The sequence below is a fragment of the Berghia stephanieae genome, chromosome 5, assembly GCF_034508935.2.
Source record: "Berghia stephanieae isolate SIO BIC M18660-M18661 chromosome 5, UCSD_Bste_1.3, whole genome shotgun sequence".
Classification (NCBI taxonomy): domain Eukaryota; kingdom Metazoa; phylum Mollusca; class Gastropoda; order Nudibranchia; family Aeolidiidae; genus Berghia; species Berghia stephanieae.
In genome coordinates, this window is record NC_088364.1 from 80,670,817 (window position 1) to 80,695,594 (window position 24,778).

At 37.4% G+C, this 24,778-nt stretch overlaps 1 protein-coding gene across 1 annotated transcript; it reads right to left on the minus strand.

The window, feature by feature from the left end:
• Window positions 1-304: 304 nt before the first annotated feature.
• Window positions 305-4,918, minus strand: LOC144973689 (FMRFamide receptor-like). Its single transcript, XM_078916475.1, has one exon. It carries the CDS (start codon window positions 4,501-4,503, stop codon window positions 3,409-3,411), a length of 1,095 nt encoding a protein of 364 aa, XP_078772601.1. The 5' UTR covers window positions 4,504-4,918; the 3' UTR covers window positions 305-3,408.
• Between the last annotated feature and the right edge of the window lie 19,860 nt (window positions 4,919-24,778).

The following is a 24,778-nucleotide window of genomic DNA, read 5'->3' on the forward strand; positions in this document are numbered from 1 at the left end:
TAACATGTCACTTCATATAAATAGCCAGAGAGAATAGGCGATAACTGCCTTACACTGGTCAGAATATTTAGACTTCAAATATAGATGAATTTAGAGGCTACTCGACTTGTCAACCATTTTTAAACCATGGGTTTCTTTTTCTGAATGGATGGAGATCCTTTTAACGTGTTTCAGATTAAAGATTCAGTAAAATATATCTCACGTCATTTTCTTACTGTCACGAATTAATTTAGAATTAATACACTCAGACAGGTCATTGAAATAGTGTATTAAGAAAAGAAAAGAGGACAACAAATACTTCCTTGTGGCACACCATGTATTACATCTTTGAATCATGTACATCATTAAATCTGCTAAAGATAATGTTGCTTCATTGTCGTAAGTAGCTCTCATTAAATTTGAGATTATAATTTTGTATTAATTTGAATATTTTTTCGTCACTACATTGAGACCCAAACATAATAAGTTATCAAACTAAATATAACAAGAGATGAAGTGAGTAGGAAAGTGCCAGAAGACAATAGAGAATAAAAATTTCGCGGCGGTGACAGGATTTGAACTCGCGACATTACTGGTACGACAACTACGGGAAAAGAGCGTGACTCTACCGTATGACCTATCTACGATCCCAAAAAATCGTCTCTAACCCCCTTCACCGCCGCGAAATTTGTATTCTCTATTGTCTTCTGGCACTTTCCTACTCACTTCATCTCTTGTTATCAAAATAAGTGCGTGCTCCACTCACTTTTTCCAAATTAAATACAAGAACACGAAGGATTCAGATTTTATATGAACCACCAATCACCACCTCAAATCCGTATAGTTTCGGGGTAATTTACATACAAATGTGACTTTGTAGGAAAAAAATAACATGGAACTACTGTTAAATTTACTCGTCCTCTCGTGTTCAATGTTTGATTTTAGTGATGTAAGCGAGGGGTCACAGGGGATTCGCTTACCCTTGTTAAGAATATATTATTATAGGCATTAAATCGCCTCAACTATCGGTTAACATCTATGATATAATGGTAGCTTGCACGTCTATCAGGTAATCAGGAGGTCTGAGGTTCGAGCCCCATTCGAGGAAAGCTATTTTGTGGAATGATTTATTTCTTCTATTTAAAAAAAAATGTATTTGCTTTATCTAGCACTTTTTCATACACACTTTTTCAGAACGTTATATTGAATTTATATAATTTACTAAGATAATTTGTATTTATATTAAATATCTTAAATTGAGCTTTATATAGCGCACTATCCACTTATTGTGCTCAAAGCGCTTTACAAGGTGTCCCTAGTCAACAGCAACATTTAATAAGTAGGACGGGACATGACGCCTGTTACGCGATGTTACAATTTTTCGGACAAAGACAACGCTGGTAACGGCCAGGTACTCATTTTTCACCCTGAGTAAGGTGAGAGAAAGTGAGTAAAGAGTCTTTTCCAAGGACTCAACTATGCGCCGAACGCGAGGCTCGAATCCAGGACCTTTCGATCCGAAAGCGAGTGTCATATAACAGGACCACATAGCCGCACAAAAAAAAATTATTTGCTTTATCTAGCACTTTTTCATACACACTTTTTCAGATCTTTATGTTGAATGTATATAATTTACTAAGATAATTTGTATCTTTATTAAAGATCTTAAAAATGAAACGCCACATTTATTCTGATCATTTTGACTTAAATCTCTCCTTACCAGTATATTCCCCAAAAATTCAGACCTAGCTAACACAAAAGTATATTTTTTCTCACCCAAACACAATATCAGTAAGTTCTTGCGATACTTAATTTCTTTAACAAAGCATGCTTTACAACACATTGTTCATTTTCTTTAAATTTTATGATGTAGAAAAGAAATTTGAATAAGAAAAATGTTGGTTGTATCGTAACGAATGTGACGATTTTCCTATAGTTGGTAAGGAGAGGGTTAAAAGCTAAAAGCAGGCATCAAGTTCACCCTGAGACCTTTACCGACTTGAATCGACGGGTCAGAAATGCTATTTCATCCAGCAAGAGTACGGATGGCTTTATTTCAGACTGTGTTGACCTCAAAACACATGAATAAGATTGTACTTTTGGGGCAATCTAAATACTCTTCGGTGGTTAGCAAGATATATGTATGCTCTTATTCACGGTTATTTTATACGTGGTGCTAATTGCCATTAACCAGTTCACCGCCGTACTTTAGAAGAACATCTATTTTTTTTAATGGAGCTTTTAAACAGCGCAATATCCACTAAACGTGCTCAAAGCGCTTTACAAGGGGTCTCTGGCCAACAGCAACATTTAACATGTAGGACGGGGCATGACGCTGTTAGGCGATATTACATTTTTTTCGGACAGAGACAACTCTGTTAACGGCCAGGTACTCATTTTACACCTGAGCACAGTGAGAGAATGTGAGTAAAGAGACTTCTCCAAGGACTCAACTATGCGCCGAACGAGGCTCGAACCCAGGTCCTTCCGATCAGAAAGCGAGTGTCATACCACTAGACCACATAGCCGCACATGCATCTAAAACTTCGGCCAAAAAATTCGTCTTCAAAGATCGATCGATTGAAATGACCACCGTCGTGGCAAAAACTCTCACACCGAAGTCCGAAGTTTGAGAGTTTTTTGGCCAAGATAAGGATCATTTAAATCGATCGATATTTATTTGATGAAAGAGTTTTCTAGCCAAATTTGTAATACATTTTTTTCAGAGTACGATAATCAACTGGTCAATATAAAAAATATGTCACTCCATTTGTCACGATGTGAGACTTTCATCTTTTATATTGGATTGTCAGAAAAATCGACAACACCTCAATGTAGAGAAGAAGTCGATTGGTAAGTACAATGACCCCATCACAGTTATGAAGGCATACTTCATGCCAATTAAGGTGCCCACAGTACCATCGTTAATGAAATACGAACGACAAAGAAAGACTGATAATAATGTTTTTTTTTTGTTTTGCAGCAGGCGAGAAGGATTAAGCGTCCTACTTTTGTAGAACATTCAACCTACAAGCAAGAGGACTTGTTCAATCCAATGCGACTGTGGTCTAGTGGTATGACACTCGCCTATGGATTGGAGGTTCTGGGTTCGAGTCACACTCTGAGCGGCGCGTAGTTGAGTCCTTGGAAAAGGCTCTTTATTTCTCTTTGAGAACGGTTAGTGGATATTATTGCGCTATTTAAAATCTCTAGTTTTAAAAAGTGATTATCTGGCCTTTCTGTTCACACAAAAGGAGGTAGAAAACTCGGTCTACTAATACTACATTTGGCAGAAAAGACAAAAGATAATCGGCTAATTCAGGAAAGTACAACCATAATTAATTGATATTACTGTTTCATTCAAGACTGAAAGAGAGGTGAACTCTCGCTCAATGGCCCTGGTGACCCATAGGAAATATCAATTCTATACTACACTCGACAGAGACATTTCTTCATGAGTTCTTTTTGAGTGTCACGAAATTTCTTATTCGTACCGACGTAAATCAGGAAATTACAGGAGCTATTGATGCTGATGACCACGTTTAATACTTGGTAAATAACCACAGCAAGATTATTTGGGGCGTCGCTAAACAACGCGTATACGATCAGCTGTGGGACGTGCTGAGGCAGGGTTGTAAAAATGCAAGCTACAGAGTAAACGGCACACACGGACATTAACGTTTTCGTCGTTCTGGATGCTCCAACAAACTTCTTATCACTTTCAGCTTTAACCGCCGTCAGTTTCCTTCGTTGAATAGAGGTTATCTTAACTTTAATACCTATGCAAATGCACCCAACGACGACGATAGGAAGGGGTAAAGTAAATCCTAAATATGAAATGAATCCTTGAAGAAATACGGTCACGTCATATTGGTTGTAAAACAGATCAGATTTTCCCATCAATCCAACAGATATGTTATATGGATTGTTGTTATTGTAGTCGAATTCGAACCAAACTCGTGTATAAAGCAATGTGCTGTACCAGAATATATACACACACGTCACTGCAATGGTAGTTCTTTTTGGAGTGATGATTTCTGGGAATTTTAAAGGAAAGAAAACAGCGACAAATCGCTCGATTGTGATGAGGACAGGTAAAGTGAAGGATATAGAGCACCCAACCCAATCACCAATATCAGCAATGTTATGAACAATAAACATAAAATAAGCTGTATTGTATGGCATTTGAAAACCGCGGACGTTTGCAGAATCGTGCAAAATTCGACATAAAGCGTTAACATTGGCGCCTACTAAGAATGTGATGTCTGATATTGCAAGGCTGAAAAGAAGGATGTTAGAGCATTTATTCAGTCCGTGCTTTTTGAGTATGATGAGACTGAATATGTTCCCAATGACCCCAAGGATGCTGATGGCAGGGCATACGATGTAAGTCAGAATCCAAAGGATGACGATTGTGTCTTCCTCACTCAAATCTCCAAAAGATGAATGGGGTGTTTGAATTGTGATGCTCAAGTTCACGTTTGTCTGATCAACGTGATCACCGACTGATGGAGAGTGTTCCATTACTGTTTCTTTGACAGCAGACTAAAGCAATGGCTTTTGTCTCTATACTCTATTAACGGGTAGCGTGGCTCAGCGGTACGGTCTTTACTTCGTACCTGATAGGTACCAAGTTCGATCACCCTCCGCCCTATTCAATTTGCGGCACTGCACTGCGGCTGACGCATGGGTTATTCCAGTCTCCTATGGGAACGGATAAATATAATTTTATCCATTTATTTATATTATTGGTTCGTGTCAGCAAACTAGTCGGCAAGCAGTTTTTAACAAATATATGACGACCTATTCATTTCTGTTCTACTATATTTTAAAATTTAATCTATCTACAAACACGGAATGTATGATGTATAAAATACAAAATAAATTACGATTAAAATTATCGAGATAAAACATATCTGTTGAAACTACATTACACGAAGGATTCATAGATATCTACACGCTCTGATATTTCTCTAATTTAGATTTTAAAGGGCCTGCGGTTTTAAAAAAAAAAAAAAAAAAAAAAACAACAGCCATCGATTTCTTTCGAGATAATAATAAATGGCATTTATATAGCGCTTTACCCCGTTGTCACAGGCTCTAAGCGCTTTACAGTGATATGAAACAAAACATATTACAGTGAGACAAGTGTGAAGGAAACGTGATACGAATTCAATTTAACAACAACAAAATATGAAAATAATATTGCAACATTATGACGTAAAAAGATAAAACTTTAAGCGAGATTTGAACGTTGTCAACGAATCCGAGCATCTCACGTGTGACGGGAGAGAGTTCCAAAAATGGGGGGCCGAAAATTGAAAAGACTGTTCACCTATTTTACGCAATGGCTTAGGTTTGACAAGGATTGATTGGTCATTGCTTGACCTCAAGTTTCTATTGGGGACATATATGTTTAGAAGGTCTTTAATATAGGAGGGACTGTTCGTGCTCAGGGATTTGTAGACAACAGTACAAATCTTATAGGCAACTCTTTTTTCAACAGGAAGCCAATGTAACTCACGGAGAAGAAGAGTTGCTGACGGGTATTTTTTGTTATTGCGTACAATGAGCCTGGCTGCGTTATTTTGAGCAACCTGAAGTTTGCTAATTTTGTCTTTAGTTAAATTCGCCCAAAGGGAGTTACAATAGTCCAATTTAGATAAAACCAAGGAATTAATTAAAAGTTCTGTTATATGCTTCGGTATTAAATTACGAATTTTGCTTATTTTTTTCATTTCTATGTACATAGATTGTATGGTGTTATTCACGTGGCTTGTCATGGAAAGATCTTTATCAATGATGACGCCAAGGTTTTTTGCTTTATTTGAAAATTCTATTGTGCTATTTCCGAGAGTAATTAGTGATTTATTTGCCTGTTTAAGGATACTCGGTCTTCCACACATTAAAATCTCAGTTTTACTATCATTTAATTTTAACTTATTGTGGTACATCCAAGATTTAATCTCATTAAAACAGCTCGTAATTCGTTGTATTAAGAACTGTAAATTACTAAGGGGTGCTGAATCATATATTTGCGTATCATCTGCATAAAAATGATAACTCAGATTGAATCTGGATATCACACTAGAAAGGGGCTGCATATATACAGTAAAAAGGACAGGGCCAAGAACAGAGCCTTGTGGCACTCCAAAATTTAGTAATACTTGTTCTGACTGAACACCATTCACCACGACAGTCTGCCATCGATCTTGTAAATATGATATAAACCATTTAAGGGCAATTCCTTTTATGCCGAACGTATTTTCTAGTCTTCTTAACAAAATGTCATGGTCAATGGTGTCAAAGGCAGCTGAAAGATCTAAAAGGCATAATACATTGATATTGTTAGCATCAGCATTACATAACAAGTCATTAAAGATTTTAAGAAGCGCCGTTTCAGTACTGTGTTGATGTTTGTAGGCTGACTGAAAGGGTTGTTCCAAACTGTTGTTCTTAAGATGAGATGTTAATTGTGTAAGAACTACCTTCTCCAAAAGTTTTGACAAAAAAGGTAAATTTGATACAGGACGATAATTGTTTAATATATTGTGGTCCAGTGATGGTTTCTTCAGAAGTGGTTTGACGAGGGCACTTTTAAAGCACGATGGAACTTCGCCAGTCAGTATGGATGTATTTATGATTGATGTAATGGATGGTAATAATGTATCGATGGAGCTGGCCAAAAGCTGTGCTGGTAGGGGATCAAGGTCGCAGGATTTAATGGGGGCTTTTTTTATCAACTCGTTTATGAAACTAGGTGAAACTGGTTGGAACTTGTCTAAAGGGGTACCACAGAATGTATTTGTATCTATAAATGGTTCATGCCGATCTAGTTCTGAACGAATGTTATGGATTTTGTCTTTAAAAAAGTTGACAAATGTGTCTGGCAAGTCTCTTTGATTGGTTGTAGATGGTAATGAAGTGCATCTTTCACGTCCAAGTAGATCATTGCAGATGTTAAATAATTGTTTACAAGATTTAGAAGTTTCAAATTTTGAAAGAAAATACGTGGTCTTTGCCTTTTTTATTGTTGTCTTCCAGGCACGAAATGCGTCTTCTACACTGAGATGTTGCTGGTATGCAAATTGATACGGATCTAGCAATTTGAGGTCATAACATTTTTGGAGGAGCTCACATTTAAAATTATTTTCTAAACATTTCATGACAAGCGATTTATTCATTCATACTACAACCACCACTGAGTACAGACGATACACGTTATTTTGCATATTACTTTATTTTATTTTATATATTTTCCATGTTAATTTATGTAATGTTGTGCTGACGAATGGTTTGTACCCGAAACGTCCATTGTCTGTTTTGTTCCAATACGAAGCCTCCCAATTTTCACTCTTTCGTTAGTATTTTCACGATCACCGGTTTCAGGCAGTCCCTGCCGTTTTCTATAGAAACATTAGAACGTCTCAAAACAAACTTGAGCTTTTATATAGCGCAATATCCACTAAACGTGATCAAAGAGCTTTACAGTGAGTCCCTGGCCAACGGCAACACTTAATAAGTAGGACAAGACATGTCACATGTTAGGAGATATTCATTTTTTTCGGACAGAGACAACGCTGTTAACTCATTTTACACCCAATTACGGTGAGTGAGTGATAGAGCCTTTTTACAAGGACTCAACTATGCGCCGAGCAAGACTCGAACCCACGACCTTCCGATCCGAAAGCGAGTGTCATACCACGACCACATAGCCACACAAAGCGGTAGTATGTCGGGGTGAAGTTTGTTAAGGATATCGCATTTCTAGCAACAAATATGGAACTTGGGGTTAATCTTTATTCTTCGTGCGTTTATGTGCCCTAATGGTATCCCTTATATTGAAGTCCCAGTTTTGAGAGTTTTTACCAAAATGAAGGTCATTTAAATTGATCGATATTTGAAGGACGAGTTTTCTGGCTAATTTTTTTCAAATCGTGTTTTCCAGAGTAAGGCCGTTAGTTAACTGGTTAAGGATAAGGATTAAGGACGGACACTCACCTGATAAAATCTGCGACAAAATCACGTGGAACTGAGCTTTACAAAAAAATCAAAGGAAAAATAATTCCCACGTGACTTTATGAAGCTGCGATCATTGATTGATCCAACGCGAATGAGTGACTGACCTGTGGCTTTCGTTAGCGTATAGCCTGACACTCACTAAGACTTGTCATTTTGACGTCGTTTTTAGGCTAGAGTACCGTCTAGAGAGTTGTCGTTAGTAGCGCTCAGTGGAAAAAAAATTATCCCATTGTTTGAACTATTGAATACAACTCACGATTTGTTTACGTTTGTGGTCAAAGACTTGTCTTTTGACGTCATTTGTTTGGTCAGTGCCAGGCTATGAGTTTACGATGGCCACGGTATCAAATGCTTCGTTATCTTCTGGGGTGGCCAACTCATTTTAGCATTCCATAAGGGCTGTACATAGTTCATTGCCATTGCTTTATGATTTACTTGGTTGATCTTCCTATCCCATCACTGGATTATATAGAGATCTAGATTCAAACCAAGGCCAAGGAAGAGTGTTGAATTGTTGTCGTTCCAATAATTAAAAAAAGATGCCTTTTGCACCATGACATCATACGATTTCGTCGCCAGGCATTCCACGAAGGAATATAGATAACTCATCAAACAAGATGTCTGATGTCAACAGGAATTACCCATAATGTCCAAGTGAGCAAATTGGGAGTTAGTATTCTTGCTCAAGGAAAAAAACGAAAGTGCCTGAAGCGGGGCTCGAAACGGTGTCCTTCCGGATCACAGTGCAATGCCTTAACCACTCGGCCACTTCGCCCCCCTTCCTCCCCCCAATAACTGATGAGAAATGACTGAGCCGTGTGACTTGGCATTGTCGTGTTAAAAGTCCTGCATGTGCCTGTGTTGTTGGAAAACGGAAATTACGTTTGGTGGAATTATTTCATCACAATAACGATGAGCTTTCACAGTGACGTGGATGATAATAAGTTGTAAAACCAAAGCCAGAGGTGCCCAATGAGCAAGTAAAATGGAGAGGAAAATAAAGTGAGTAGATGTGACTCATATATAAGGGAACAACACAAAACAAACAACGTTTCGGCCCTTGGCCTTCGTCGGGAGACAAAAAAAAACAAAAAATATGTAAATTTACAAAATATCACATTTCGTCAAATGTGGAAACAATGTAAATGTAAGGAGAAGGTGTCGGGTGTGGATGCAAGGAGAGGTGGAAGAAAAGGAAGGCGGGAAAATAGGGGGGGGGGAGAGAAAGAGAATAACAGAGAGAGAGAGAGAGAGAGAGAGAGAGAGAGAGAGAGAGAATGGAGAGGATATGTATGTGTATGTGTGTGTGTGTGTGCTGTTTTAGATTGTTCGGAAATTCTTCCCGATACCAAGACACTGCCTGACTCAAATCGGCTGACCTGTTTCACACAATTGTCTTCATCACTCGTGTCGAAATGTCTACATATTTGAACTCTATTACCACAGATAAAAACTTTGAATTGGCTTTCATCTGATCTCAAAATATTTCTCCAAAGTTGGGCAAACCAACGCAGTTTAGCTCGTATCAATTCCAGATGTACATCATGTCAAGCAATGATTTGGTGCTCGCGGTATTCCGACAGGCGGACGGCGAGATTTTTCAAAAATTGAACTTTTTTAAGCGCAATATCCACTAAACGTGCTCAAAGCGCTTTACAAGGGGTCCCTGACCAACAGCAATATTTAACATGTAGGACGGGACATGACGCCTTTAGGCGATATTACAACTATTTTTTCGGACAGAGATAACGCTGTTAACGGCCAAGTACTCATTTTACACCTGAGTACGGTGAGAGAAAGTGAGTAAAGAGCCTTCTCCAAGGACTCAACTATGCGCCGAGCGAGGCTCGAACCAAGGACCACATAGCCGCACTTTTTAATCTAGCAGAGTTTAGTCGCCTGAAAGTGACTTTGTTGAGACGATGCAATTGATAGTTTTGGAAGTTGCCATGGGAATTTAACAGTTTTGTTAGATATAGAAGTCATAATGTCTGATGGCTTACTTCAAGGTTTTTGGTTAGGGATGGCTAGATTATTGACGTCATTGCTTCGCACCTACTAGTGATGTCATTGAAATTAACATATTTATCAAAGGCATTAACTTAACCTAAATTTTGTATAATATCATTACGATATATTAATTACATGAATTTTGGCGATGCTTTTACTCTTGTTGCAATACTTTTGTCACTCAGTATAATTTTTGAGATGAATTATAAAATGAACGAAAAATGAGTAAATTCATGTCAACTGTCTTTTCAATTGATAAATTTACCAATCTATTGAGATCTAACTCCCCTCCCTTTTTTTTCTTTTTTTTTTTAGTAATACTCTTTTACCAGTTAATTTCCGGAAAGACACGTATGTCAGAATTTGGCGAGAAAACTCGTTCTCCAAATATCGATCGATAAAAATGTCCCCCATAAACCCTCAATCCTGGAATCGCGATGCCCCTGATCTGAGAGTGTTTGCCCATATGAGGGCCATTTCAATCAATCGGTAATACGCTTCAACTGTCGTAACGTCACTTCCCTCGTAATGACGCATGGTAACTTAGTAACTGGCTCTAAACTATCGGAACAATGGCGGACGCCCTTATGAAATATTTCTCCGACGAGCATAAAAGCGTATCCAGAGGGAAAAAAAAACATTATAAATTTGATCATGTTTTGTCTTTTACACATTCTGATCACAAGACATATGAAAAGTTCTAGCCAGCATGAGGAATAAAAAGTAATGAATTTCTTTGTTTAGAACCACGATGGCCGCCGTTGCTGGGCGTCGTGACATCAGAGTATCTTTTTGGCCAAATTTTTAAATAGGCTCTTTTCAGAGTACAGCATTTTTACTGATTAACACAATAAGTCTCAGAACAGTCATCGGGTCCATGCTCTTCGATTCTTTTATTCTAATGATGGTAATACCACAATAGAAATGACCAATAAGATGATTAAATGTTGGATTTCCCTGCCATTAACAAATGATTTATTTTCGACCAAAGACCTGTGGCCATGATTAGTAAAACATGTTCTGATTGTAAGTTTTAAATCTATATATATATACACAAATAAAGAGCAATGGGGATTAGATGGGAAAAACAAAGAGAATGAATTTACAGATTTCATAATAATCAATCCATATCATAGCTTTTCAGATAATGAATGTAACACGCCTGACCAGCGAGTCTTGTTTTTCGTCATGCTCTTTGATTTACGTGATTTGAGTGGTTTTTATGTGACATTAGACCTGGATTTTAATACCATCTAATTTGTGATATTCTTGGTGATTTAATTGATATTCATATTAACGATTTCTAACAGAGGATTTTTCTAAAAATTTTAAAATTTAAGTATGGATTTTCCAAAGCCGAACATAGTTTTAAACTGCTATTTGTTAACAGCCATATTGGAAACTTTTTTCACTGTGTTTTATTTTACAACGTTTTACAACGACCGTGGACATAGATCTACTTACAATACTGATTTAACAGACTCAGTGGGGGTAGACGAAAACAATACCCGATTCCCACCGTCATTGGTCACCGGCTTACCCCACGCCAGCTCCCCCTAGGACCGCAATCCTCACTTATATGCTCCTCACAGATCTTTGTCAAACTAATGTCAACACCATCCGTGACAACAACTCGCAGCAACAGCACCTTTTCGAACAACAACAACAACAACAACGACCTGCACGGCATAATCATACGAGTATAAAAATCGGATTACGGAGTAAAATTAAAGTGTTAAACCTTATAGACAGTATGCGCTTGGCTAAGAAGCTCATAACATTGCCATCCGGAAGTATAACGGACCAACACACAAAATTGTGTGTATCCATGAACGATTATAGTCAGGTTAATACAGTTAGTGAGCATTTCTCATAAATGCGGATGGCAAATAACAATAACAAAGACCTGAGTGACGTCATCTTCGGACTATCTATAAAATGCGGCTTACTTAACTCAAGATCAGTATGTAATAAAAAGTCAACTCTATGTTATGAACACGTTTTGGATACGACTATGACATTTTATTATTTAAAACAGGCACATGGATAAAAAAGGAAAATTGTGATAACATCATTAGCAAAATAAACCTCCTGGGTACAATGTGATCAAGAAGAGATGAAGTGAGTAGAAAAGTGCCAGAAGACAATAGAGAATTAAAAATTTTCGCGCCGGTGATGGGGTTTGAACCCGCGACCTTATGGGTACGACAACTCCGCCTGGCCGGTGAGAGCGTGACGCTACCGTATGAGCTACGATCCCCCCAAAAAATCATATCAAACTCAGGTCATTCCTAGAGCTCTCTCTCTCTCTCTCTCTCTCTCTCTCTCTCTCTCTCTCTCTCTCTCTCTCTCTCTCTCTCTCACCGACCACTGGAGATTGCGGGTCTAACACACACAACCTCGCGAAGTTAGTTTAGCCAGCAATTAAGTTTAATAGCCAGTATTCTCAACACTGTTGTTACCAACATAAGTGCCTGCTCCATTCACTTTTCTGAATGTGATCAAGAAAAGCCGGAAAGGTCGACAAGGTGGTGGGTTAATGATAGTTCACGAGGAAAATATTGCCGTACAGAAAATAAAATTAACAACTAAGCCAAACACCTTCGAAACCATCGAATGTCAAATTTTAAAAAAACATGAATCTTAACTTTGCTCTTATTATCGCCCAACATCATCTACTCGTAATATAAACAAAACAACGACAAGACAGTTTTTGACAGAATTTGAACATTTCACCGGTTTGTCAAAAAAAAAGACAATCTTTACATCTTAGGGGATTTCAACATTCATGTGAATGACGAGTCAGATAAGAATCGGATTTTCTCAATATGATTGAGGCATAGAACTATGTCCAGCTCATCACAAAGCCAACACGTGAAAAGGGAAACACCTTAGACCTCATAATTAAACAACGTGATGATACTTTGTTGAATAACAACCACGTACAAAGTATCCATATATCTGACCATCAATCTGTTTTATTTGAATTGAATTTGTAAAAACATAAACCCACAAAAAAGACAGTAACATATCGAAAGTACCAGTCATTAGATATTGAGAAATTTTTAATCGACATTATTACATCCGGTCTTACCACCAAAGCCAAAGTTGAACCTGCATACAAAGCAGATGAAAAGTTTCTATTTTTAACAAAATTGTGTCTGAACTTCTTAATCACCATGCTCCGTTGTCAACCAAAGTTATCACCATAAGGCCTGACATATCATGGTTCACTGAGGAAATTCTTTGTCAAAGCAGATAAGACGAGAAGCGGAAGAAACATGGCGGAAATTAAGACTCACAATACACAGAGAGCTTTATAAACAAGCACGAACAGCAACTTACATTCTGATAATCGAAATCAAAAGAAAATCTATTAGAGACAAGATGGACGATAGTAAAGGCAATAGAAAGAAGCTTTGTAATATCCTTGACGGTTTGATAAAAGTTGCCATCACACCAAAACAAATCAGAACTTGCAGAGCGCTTCAATGATTACTTCATGAATCAATTTGCTACCAATCGATCCAACATGGAAAATACAGTCACCTCTGAAAATGAAGATAGCATACCACCGATATCATGCTCACTGTCCAATTTCTGTTCCGTTTCAACAGAAGAGGGTAGTGAATTAATTAAGAAAGCCCCAAATAAACAGTGCAACCTTGATGTTGTACCAACGTGGCTTTTGAAAGAATGTGTAAAGGAAGTTGCAACTGCTATCACTTCGATTGCAAATAGGTCTATCGAGAATGCAAACATTCCAACCTGCTTCAAATAAGCTCTAATTACTCCATTATTGAAAAAGAAAAACTTAGACAGCGATTAATTTAAAAAGTAATAGCCAGTCTTGAGCCTTCATTTCATTTAAAAATTAATAGAGAGACTCATTTGTCACGTCTATGTAGGAGGGTGGCATGTAGGAGTAGAAGATAGGAGTTTGATAGTTTCCCCATAGACTAGTGTCTGGTGCCACTTTCATTTTTCCCTTTTATAGTCGGGTAAAGCTCCTGACACTTGACTGATATTAAGAGAATGTTTTAGGTTTAAAGAAATAGGTAGTAGAGTAGTGGTAGAGTATTAGCACGTTATATAGGGATTGGTAGGTTCGGAAGGTAAGTATTAATCCCCGTTAAAGAAACAGTATTTTAATATAAATCAACAGAATTGCCTCATACAATAACAAGTTAACACATAATTAGCCAAAGAATAATAGTACTGGTTTTAATTCATTTTAATCTTCATCCCGTATCACAAACTATTCATTTTGTTACTGAGTGGGCTTAACTTTCGAGGTGTCTGAGCGGCTCTAAGGTTTTTCCGTTATAAGGGACAGAAGCCGTTCTTGTTCAGTAGTTTCCGCCGACAGCTTGCCAGATTTCACTCTGTATCATTTGTAGCCAAGTTCTAGATGGTTAGTCGATGACCTGATGCGGGTTTGGCCGTTTTGTTTGGTCCGTCGCAGGATGCAAGTTCCCCCGATCCGTGTTGGGTCATTAACCGCTGCATGTTTTGTTAATAACCGATCTGTGAAATTACCGGAGCAAACCTTTGACTAGGTTGCAACATTTTAATATTCCTATGAATAGTAGAGTCGTGAAGGATTTCAATTAATACCCTTGACATCACCACTATGTTTATGTGTTAATAATTTAATTAACGGGACACATCGAGTTAGTGGGATGGGGAAAGATATGGGTCATGAGATCATAATAATCAATGCATATAAATGCTGAAAAGAACTATCGTGTATTAGCGATAGCACATTGGTAAATGTAGTTCGCGCAAGATAATTCAATCATTTGGAAGGCATACATTATTATATATACAATAATATATATATATATATATATATATATATATATATATATATAAAGATAGTGAATGAATATTTTATAATAACACGAGTTATCAATTACTGTTAATAACATGAGTTATTGATTTCTGTTATTTTTGGTTGTCTCTACTTACGGCCAGACGAAAACACAATATTAATTATCAGTCCTACACATACTAGTTTAATTGGCATTAATTAATGGTAACACAATGTAAGTCTTTTACTGACCCTCTTTTACACATGTTTCTCGCTATGTAGAATTCCCGAGTTCCCTATGAGCAGTGAGCTTAAATTAGATGAAATGGGAGATAGCTAGTTTTATCACTGTCCTAGTATATATGCGTTTCTCTCTGGAGTTGGAGAATCACAAGGAACCAACAATATTTCAGGATTTGGACTTGCCCGGTTTACTATTGGTTGTTTCTTAAGACAAATCGTGTTCTGTGTCTCCTAATTGGAGCGTCGGCAATCTGGTGAATTCCTAATAGGTCGGTTATGTGCCCGTTACCATTGACGATCTAACACATGCTCGCACCTACGTGAGAATGCGGTGCCAACTCCGTATCTATAACACATGGCCTTTTTGATTGTGCGATAGTATGTATTGAGATTGTGTATTGATTTATTTACAATCCTGGAAAAGTTGACACGATTGAAATATATCACTACATCATTGTCAAACGTCTGAACAACTACATAAATTTCAACAATTTGCATACTGTTTTTCAATCCGCCTATAAGCGATCACACAGCACAGAAATAGCACAATGCCCACAATGATATTGACCTATTTGACAAAAACGATAGTGCAATACTACTGCTACATAAAACTAAGAGATTTTTTTTTCTATTTACAGTTATCCGCCCTTGGGCTAGAGTCATTTTCACATTGATAGTGTCGAACTGGCGGCCAGAGACAGACCCTAAAGTATCTTTAGCGACCGCGAGACAGACTCTAGAGTGTGCCGCACGGCCGCCAATTTCCCTCTACAGTCTGTTTTTCTAGAGTCATTCTTGCGTGGGACACGGCATAGTTTCTTGACCAATGAAGGATTTTTAAAATAAAACTTGGCAAGTAAAAACTTAAGGTTTTGCTCTTGTTGCTCTAAAGATTTCGAATGTTTCTGATGTCCAATTTGTTAAAACAACTTCATACTTTTCCGGGGGGTTTTTCCTCGCATCAAATGTTATATATATATATATATATATATATATATATATATATATATATATATATATATATATATATATATATATATATCGCCTTGTTTGACGAGCTTGAATTGTTTTGCTATTTCCCCTATGCATAGGGATAAGTGGCCAATGCTTCAATCCGAACACATACTGGGATATTTAGTAAAAACTCTAAATTAAGATTTTCTGTTGGAATCTGCACGACGCCTTCGAGAAAATGAATTTAGCTTGTTGTTTATTTCAACTATGTAAGTCTCTCTTTTTAATTCTAACAATTTTATCTTGTGCGGCTATGTGGTCTTGTGGTATGACACTCGCTTTCGGATCGGAAGGTCCTGGGTTCGAGCCTCGTGCTCGGCGCAGAGTTGAGTCCTTGGAAAAGGCTCTTTACTCACATTCTCTCACCGTACTCAGGTGTAAAATGAGTACCTGGCCGTTAACAGCGTTGTCTTTGTCCGAAATATTGTAATATCACCTAACAGGCGTCATGTCCAGTCATTCATGTTAAATGTTGCTGTTGACCAGGGACCCCTTGTAAAGCCTTTTCAGCACATTTTGTGGATATTGCACTATATAAAGCTGAATTTCTTTTAAAATCTTAAATTCTATTTTTAAAATCTGGTCTACGCCGACATAAAATCCAATGGAGGCGACATCTCACATATCATGATAAAACATTCAGCAGTATCAGTGAAACTTTCTCAATTCTAAATATCATATTCTATCAATTCTATATGAAAGTAGAGGTTATCCACCTTAAAAGAAATTATCAAAAGGTTATTCATCTTTGTTGAACGAATTTCGATCATGATAAACATCATCACAGTCATTAGTCGTCATCACGTGGGTGCCACGTGACTTCAACATTAGTCGTGTCTTTATCAAATTCCAGATTATCGGCGTATCATTTTCGATAATTCAAAAATAAACACACGGATCGGAGTAGCTACGGAACGAAATAAGAAGGTCAGGTACAGTATCCTTTGTGAGCTTGTCAACTCATTACTAACATTGACTAAAAATAAACAAATCACATGACAATACAAGATGACGGCAACCAATGAAAGTGAATACTGAGTTGTTAAATAATAGTTCAACCAAAAGACACTGTTCCAACACTTCTGCGGCTATGTGGTCTTGTGGTATGACACTCGCTTTCGGATCGGAAGGTCATGGGTTCGAGCCTCGCGCTCGGTGCATATCGAGTCCTTGGAAAAAGCTCTTTACTCACAATCTCTCACCGTACTCAGGTGTAAAATGAGTACCTGGTCGTTAACAGCGTTGTCTTTGTCCGAAAAATTGTAATATCGCTTAACATGCGTCATGTCCCGTCCTACATGTTAAAAGTTGCTGTTGACCAGGGACCCCTTGCAAAGCGTTTTGAGCACATTTAGTGGATATTGCCCTATTTAAGGCTCAATTTAAAAAAAAAATTAATACGGGTAATGTAAACGCTGCTCAAAGCTCGAAGAAATAAATAGTCATCTTAACAACGCCACAGCCACATTATCTCATTCATCTGTAGTGTTTCATTCATCCTGTTTGTTGATAAGCGGGCAACCCGAACCGTCCATTTTATCTGTTTTCGTAATTGGATTCAATAGTCTGATGTCACGTCGCCCGGTAACGGCGGCCATCTTGGTTCTAAACAAAGAAAATCATTACTTTTTATTCTTCATGCTGGCTAGAACGTTTCATATGCCTTGTGATCAGAATGTGTAAAAGTCAAAACATGATCGAATTTATGTGGGTTTTTTTTCTCTGGATACGCTTTTATGCTCGCCGGGGAAATATTTCATACGGGCGTCCGCCATTGTTCCGATAGTTTAGAGCCAGTGTTACTAAGTTACCATGCGTCATTAGGAAGGAAGTGACGCTACGACTGTTGAAGAGTATTAAACTGAAGCTTCCATTCAATTTCACATTGTTATTTGTTCCGATAAGGAGGGAATGAAAAAATGGGTTAGGAATTTGTCACCTTTGACCTCCCACTCTCTATTCGGTCAACGGAAATGGTACATTGAAAGTTATTAATTATACTAATGATAATTGGTTAAAAGACTGGCCCTGGAAAACAATGTATTTAAAATTTGGCCAAAATCTCGTCCTTCAAATATCGACCGATTTAATTGACCCTCATATTGTCAAAAACTCTCAAACATTGGACTTCAAAGGCGAGTGTCTTTCCACAAGCCCCGCATGCTTCACAAACTATTTACAAAACGAGACTTTGTTCCTTTCGCCTACCAAGGCAACATGACTTGTATATATAGAGAATCACGTAAACTTATAATATGAGTACATCCTATTGGCAACAGAGTGACATGGTAGTTGGATCAATTTTAAAATAAGGCGAAATTAACTACGGTTTTAATGGGTAGCAATCAATTTTTATACTGCCCATAAACCCATATATCCCGTGTTTTTGGTAACTATGATGGGCATAATATTTTCACATTAACCTTAATTAATTATCAATTTTATTTCCCACAAACCACGTTTTGATAATGGGAATGTTATTTAATGAGTTCGGCCCACTGGTCAGTCTTCCTTTTAGTCCAATGACCCGGACAGATTCTGCCTTTCTGATCAATAAATAACCAGGACAGTCTTATGAAATTTAATTAGTATGCCTTTTATATATTTATTCTTCAGAACTCTCTCACTCGAGTAGAAACGATGTTTGAATACTTGAGCTTTTATATAGCGCAATATCCACTAAACGTGCTCAAAGCGCTTTACAAGGGGTTCCTGGCCAACATCAACATTTAACTAGTAGGACGGGACATGACGCCTGTTAGGCGATATTTCAATTATTTTGGACAGAGACAACGCTGTTAACGGCCAGGTACTTATTTTAAACCTGAGTGTGGTGAGAGAATGTGAGTAATGAGCCTTCTCCAAGGACTCAACTATGCGCCGAGCGAGGCGCGAACCCAGGAACTTCCAATCCGAAAGCGTGTGTCATACCACAAGACCACATAGCCCAAGTTTTAACACTAGATCTTTTATATAGCGGAATATCCACTTAATATGCTCAAAGTGCTTTACAACGGGTCCCTAACAACAGCAACACATAACATGTAGGAGGAGACATGATACCTGATAGTCGATATAACATTTTTTTCCGCTGTTGACTCTCATTTTACATCTGAGTTTGGTGAGAGAATGTGAGTAAAGAGGCTTTTCCAAGGACTCAACGACAATATCATTCCGAGCGGGACTCGAACCCAGCGCCTTCCTGATCGAAGGCGAGTGCCATACCACAAATCCACATAGTCGCACAGATGCTTGTAGAGAATGACTGTTGCTCGGTGACTCTGCGGTACGGTGTTTCGTCATGCCACAAAGGTCAAGCAATGTCAAGCGTAGTCAGTATCGAATAGGAGACAATGATTGTGGGAAATTCTTGTGCGGCATTGTCGTGTCCTCGGATAAGGTATTTAACAAACATTACCCAATTCGACTTAGGTGTGAATGAATACCTGGCTATAGACAGTGACGGATATTATATGAGTGTTAGTACAGAAAGGTGGGCTAACCAGTACTGAATACGTTGGAAATATGATTTCATATGATTTAAACATCAGATCCGTCCAGAGATAATTAAGTTTGAAGTGTTTAGGCTGGATTTTGAATACAAATTAGTTTATTTAAAAAATTATGCCCTTCCGCCAAGACACCACAAGATATCGTCGCCTAGGCATTCCATGAAGGAATATAGATATTTCATCAAACAAGATGTCCGATATCAACAGGAATCACCCATGTTGTCCAACTGAGCAAATTGGGGGTTAATAATATTTCTCAAGGAAAAAAAAACCCAAAGTGCTCGAAGCGGGGCTCGAACCCGGGACCTTCCGGGCCACTGTGCAATGCCTTAACCACTCGACCACTTCGCCCCCCAGTTAGTTTTAGTTTTGTTATAATTTAGGGCGTGGCACGGTATACACACGTGACTCCCTAGACCCTTTCAGATATGAAATAACTCATTTTCGTTCAAATTCAATAACACCGTAATAGCATAATACAATATCGTTTCCTTTTCAAGATTATTGTTATTATTATTTGTGTCGTCAAACAGGAAACAGATGGCATTCTTTGGCGAAGAATTGTTCTGTTCTCGCTGTGTGGCAAGAAACAGTGGAAATTGTTTTCGTGGTAATTTCAATAGACATTTTAAAAATAAACAATGATATTTTGAAGATATGGTTTGACTGGTGATGCGAAAGGATTATGTACCCTGAAATTCCAACAATAAAGGCATTCAGATAGATTGATACATAGATAGATAGATAGATAGATAGATAGATAGACATATTGATTGATAGATAGATAGAGAGATAGAGAGATAGATAGATAGATAGATAGATAGATAGATAGATAGACAGATAGATAGATAGACATATTGATTGATAGATAGATAAATAGATAGATAGAGAGATAGAGAGATAGATAGATAGATAGATAGATAGATAGATAGATAGATAGATAGATAGATAGATAGATAGATAGACAGATAGATAGATAGACATATTGATTGATAGATAGATAAATAGATAGATAGAGAGATAGAGAGATAGATAGATAGAGAGATGGAGAGATAGATAGATAGATAGATAGATAGATAGATAGATAGATAGATAGATAGATAGACATATTGATTGATAGGTAGATAAATAGATAGATAGAGAGATGGAGAGATAGATAGATAGATAAATAGATAGATAGATAGATAGATAGACAGATAGATCGTCAACATAAATTTTAAATGAATGAAGTTTAAGAAACTATATCCACAGTCTTCAATAAAACTCTTGAATATAGATATTATCATTATATAGGGGTTCTTAATAGCTCAGTTGGTAGAGCACTCGCTTCACACGCAAAGGGATCACCATCGAAGCCGGGTGCAGTCGAGACTGTTTTTTTTCTGCCCCTGCCTGTCCACTAAGCAGTGATTGGATAGCTGGGTCTGTTTGCTCTGGCAGAAAATACTTTGCGATAGACTAGTGGCCTATCCGATTGCTATTGTGCGGTTATGTGGTCTTGTGGTTTGACACTGCATTGGACATCCTTAGATGACTGAATGAATTCCATTGGACATCATTAGATGACTGAATGAATTGCATTGGACATCATTAGATGACTGAATGAATTGCATTGGACATCCTTAGATGACTGAATGAATTGCATTGGACATCATTAGATGACTGAATGGATTGCATTGGACATCATTAGATGACTGAATGGATTGTATTGGCCATCCTTAGATGACTGAATGAATTGCATTGAACATCATTAGATGACTGAATGAATTGCATTAGACATCATTAGATGACTGAATGGATTGTATTGGACATCCTTAGATGACTGAATGGATTGTATTGGACATCCTTAGATGACTGAATCAATTGCATTGGACATCCTTAGATGCCTGAATGAATTGTATTGGACATCCTTAGATGACTGAATGGATTGCATTGGACATCCTTAGATGCCTGAATGAATTGCATTGGACATCATTAGATGACTGAATGGATTGCATTGGACATCCTTAGATGCCTGAATGAATTGCATTGGACATCATTAGATGACTGAATGGATTGCATTGGACATCCTTAGATGCCTGAATGAATTGCATTGGACATCCTTAGATGACTGAATGGATTGCATTGGACATCCTTAGATGCCTGAATGAATTGCATTGGACATCATTAGATGACTGAATGGATTGCATTGGACATCCTTAGATGCCTGAATGAATTGCATTGGACATCATTAGATGACTGAATGGATTGCATTGGACATCCTTAGATGCCTGAATGAATTGCATTGGACATCATTAGATGACTGAATGGATTGCATTGGACATCCTTAGATGCCTGAATGAATTGCATTGGACATCATTTGATGACTGAATGGATTGCATTGGACATCCTTAGATGCCTGAATGAATTGCATTGGACATCCTTAGATGACTGAATGGATTGCATTGGACATCATTAGATGACTGTCGTCATGAAAGCCGTCTTGTATTTTTTTCACAAAATCAATATCGATGAATGACATAATCAGTCGGATGGTGAAAAGGTTGAACTGAGATATTGCCAAGTTTAGTTAGAAGGTCAATTTTGATCAAAAATGAGTTCTTGTCATAAATGATTAAATCAACCCTTCTTGTATATCTTCGGGAAATATCAAAGCTTAATTTCACTTCTAAATATTTGTACAGCTAGTCAAGTTGAAAGTATGACATTTGAGATAAGTTGCCCGATACCTTTACCATACATCTGACCACAACTTCATGAAAATCCACCTGATTTACTTCAAATAAAGATTCAAATGCTCTGGTGAGCATATTCTTTCAGACAATGCAAAAAAGACAAATCCAAAATGTTCACCTTCCGACTGATTATGTCATGCACTGACACTCTGTCCCGAATGACACGCTCGAAATAAATCCGAGATCACAGAGACAGGTACAAAACCAGATGCAGCTGAAGCAGCCGTTTTGTCAAATAGAAGCATACCGAAACTCATTCTTCCCAAGTACCTTTCGGGACTGGAATCACTTATCAAACACCATCATTCGGCAACCACTAGTGAATCTTTTAAAACTATTCAATTGGCTCATATGCAGTGGAATTAAAGTTTTGTTTTCCTGAGAAAACTGGACACATTCAGCCCAATGCTTATCATTAAGATCGGTGGAAGTCACATATTTTACAGATTTAGAAAGGAAAATTCTTGGCTTCTTTCCCTTATATAAAAATCCCTAAGTTTTTGGTAGTTAAACTTATCTCTGGTGGTTCCATTGTGTCCAACAGATTGGGAGATTAAAAAATTAATTTTCTATCTTAGCAGCTTTTAAATGTCACCGCTTCACATTTAGACTTAAAAACCAGCTTTCAGCGTCGGGGTCACTTTGGTGTAAATACCTGATTTTGACCACAGGTCAAGTGTGCTCGTTGATTGACAAGAAGCCTTAAGTTTTCTCGTACGGATTTTGTTTAAAATGGCATGAATGAACGGAGAGGAAAGACAGGCCGTAAATTTGATATTGCGGGAGATAGATACGATACTGACATTTACATGGGCTGATTGACACCTTGGGGAATATCCTTTTTTGGCTTCTTTCGTGAAACAGCTGTCACCGTCCATGACTGATGAGAGCATGAATGAAGATTCACAGCGCCCTAATGTCTGACAAAACTTGACAGTAATGAGCAGTCATAAAATTACTTATAAAGAGTCGCATGTCCAGTTTTTAATTGTTCATTTATATACTTGCGATCAAAAGAAAGTATACACATTTAAAATCGTCGTTACTTTTTAATCAGTTGGCGTAGGCTAATCATTTTCCACTGAGTTGTTTACCATTAGCCTTTCTGTGTACTGATAGTTGATGTTTTTGTTTTTGACCTGAAATTCGCTTACCATGTCGTGCATGTGCTAAAATGACCTTTTAGCCCCTTACTCTGGACAGGAAGTGTGTAGATTACCTTGTTTGCCATCCGTGTCTTCTTGAATTATTTTCAAGGCAGGAAAACACAATGCAAAATATCATCCATTAATCTATGCGATGTTACGACTTAGTTAAGAGCAGCATGCACGTACCATTGGTCATCTTCAAGCTGGACAGTCTGTGGCCAATGTCGCAAGAATTCTTAATATCACAAGAACTGTATATTCGTTAGTCCCTACCGTTTGTGTCATTTCAAATCGATCCCTAACGAATATACAGTTCTCCTTGTGAAAACTCATCCTTCAAATTCCGGTCGATTTATGTGACCCTCATCTTGGCAAAAACTCTTAAACCTGGGACTTCGCGAAACAACGGATTTTTTAAGGATGTCTTCTAGCCAATTTTTCAAATACTTGTCTTTCTAAACTACGGTAGTTAATAACTGGTTGATTTAACAAGATCAAAAATAGTAGAAACTAACCAATGCTGAACGTTTCTGGCTAAACCCCCTTCTTCAGCAAACAGCAAAAGCAATAAACACCGTAATGATATTTTACAAGGGAATCGAATCAAGAAAGGAGGGGGGACATGGCTCAATACGAGTCGTCGGGATGGAAGTTTGTGAAATCTACAGTCAGCGGCTTTTAACAGCTTAGTGTTCAGTCTGATTTATGTTACAATGCTATTTATAGAAGAAGAAGATAAACAAGAAAAGGAAACAAAAGTTTTCCATGAACCTCCGATCTTTTGTTCGGGAAGAAGAATATTTCCTCTTTCTTCATGTCTGTAATCTAACTGATCACTGATCGGTCAGACAACGGTGTTGCCAGTGTGATGAGTGTGGTGGATAAAATGCCAATTACCAAACTTGGCGGGTTTGGGTTGGGTTTGTTTGTTTGTTGTTTTTTTTTTTTTTTTTTGCTGGTTTCTTTTTTTTTTGCTGTTTTTATTTCTTTTTTTGAGGGGGGGGGGGGGTTGTTTGAATGTTGTTGTTGTTGTTATTATTATTATTATTATTATTATTATTATTATTATTATTATTATTATTATTATTATTATTATTATTACTATTATCATTATTATTGTAATCATTATTATTGTAATTATTATTATTATTATTATTATTATTATTATTATTATTATTATTATTATTATTATTATTATTATTATTATTATTATTATCATTATTATTGTTGTTGTTGTTGTTGTTGTTGTTGATGATGTTGTTGTTATAGTTGTCGCTGCTGTTGTAGCATTTTTTTTAATGA

Coding starts and splice junctions, on each gene's coding strand:
- LOC144973689 (XM_078916475.1), bottom strand. CDS start 4,503: ATGGAACACTCTCCATCAGTCGGTGATCACGTTGATCAGACAAACGTG.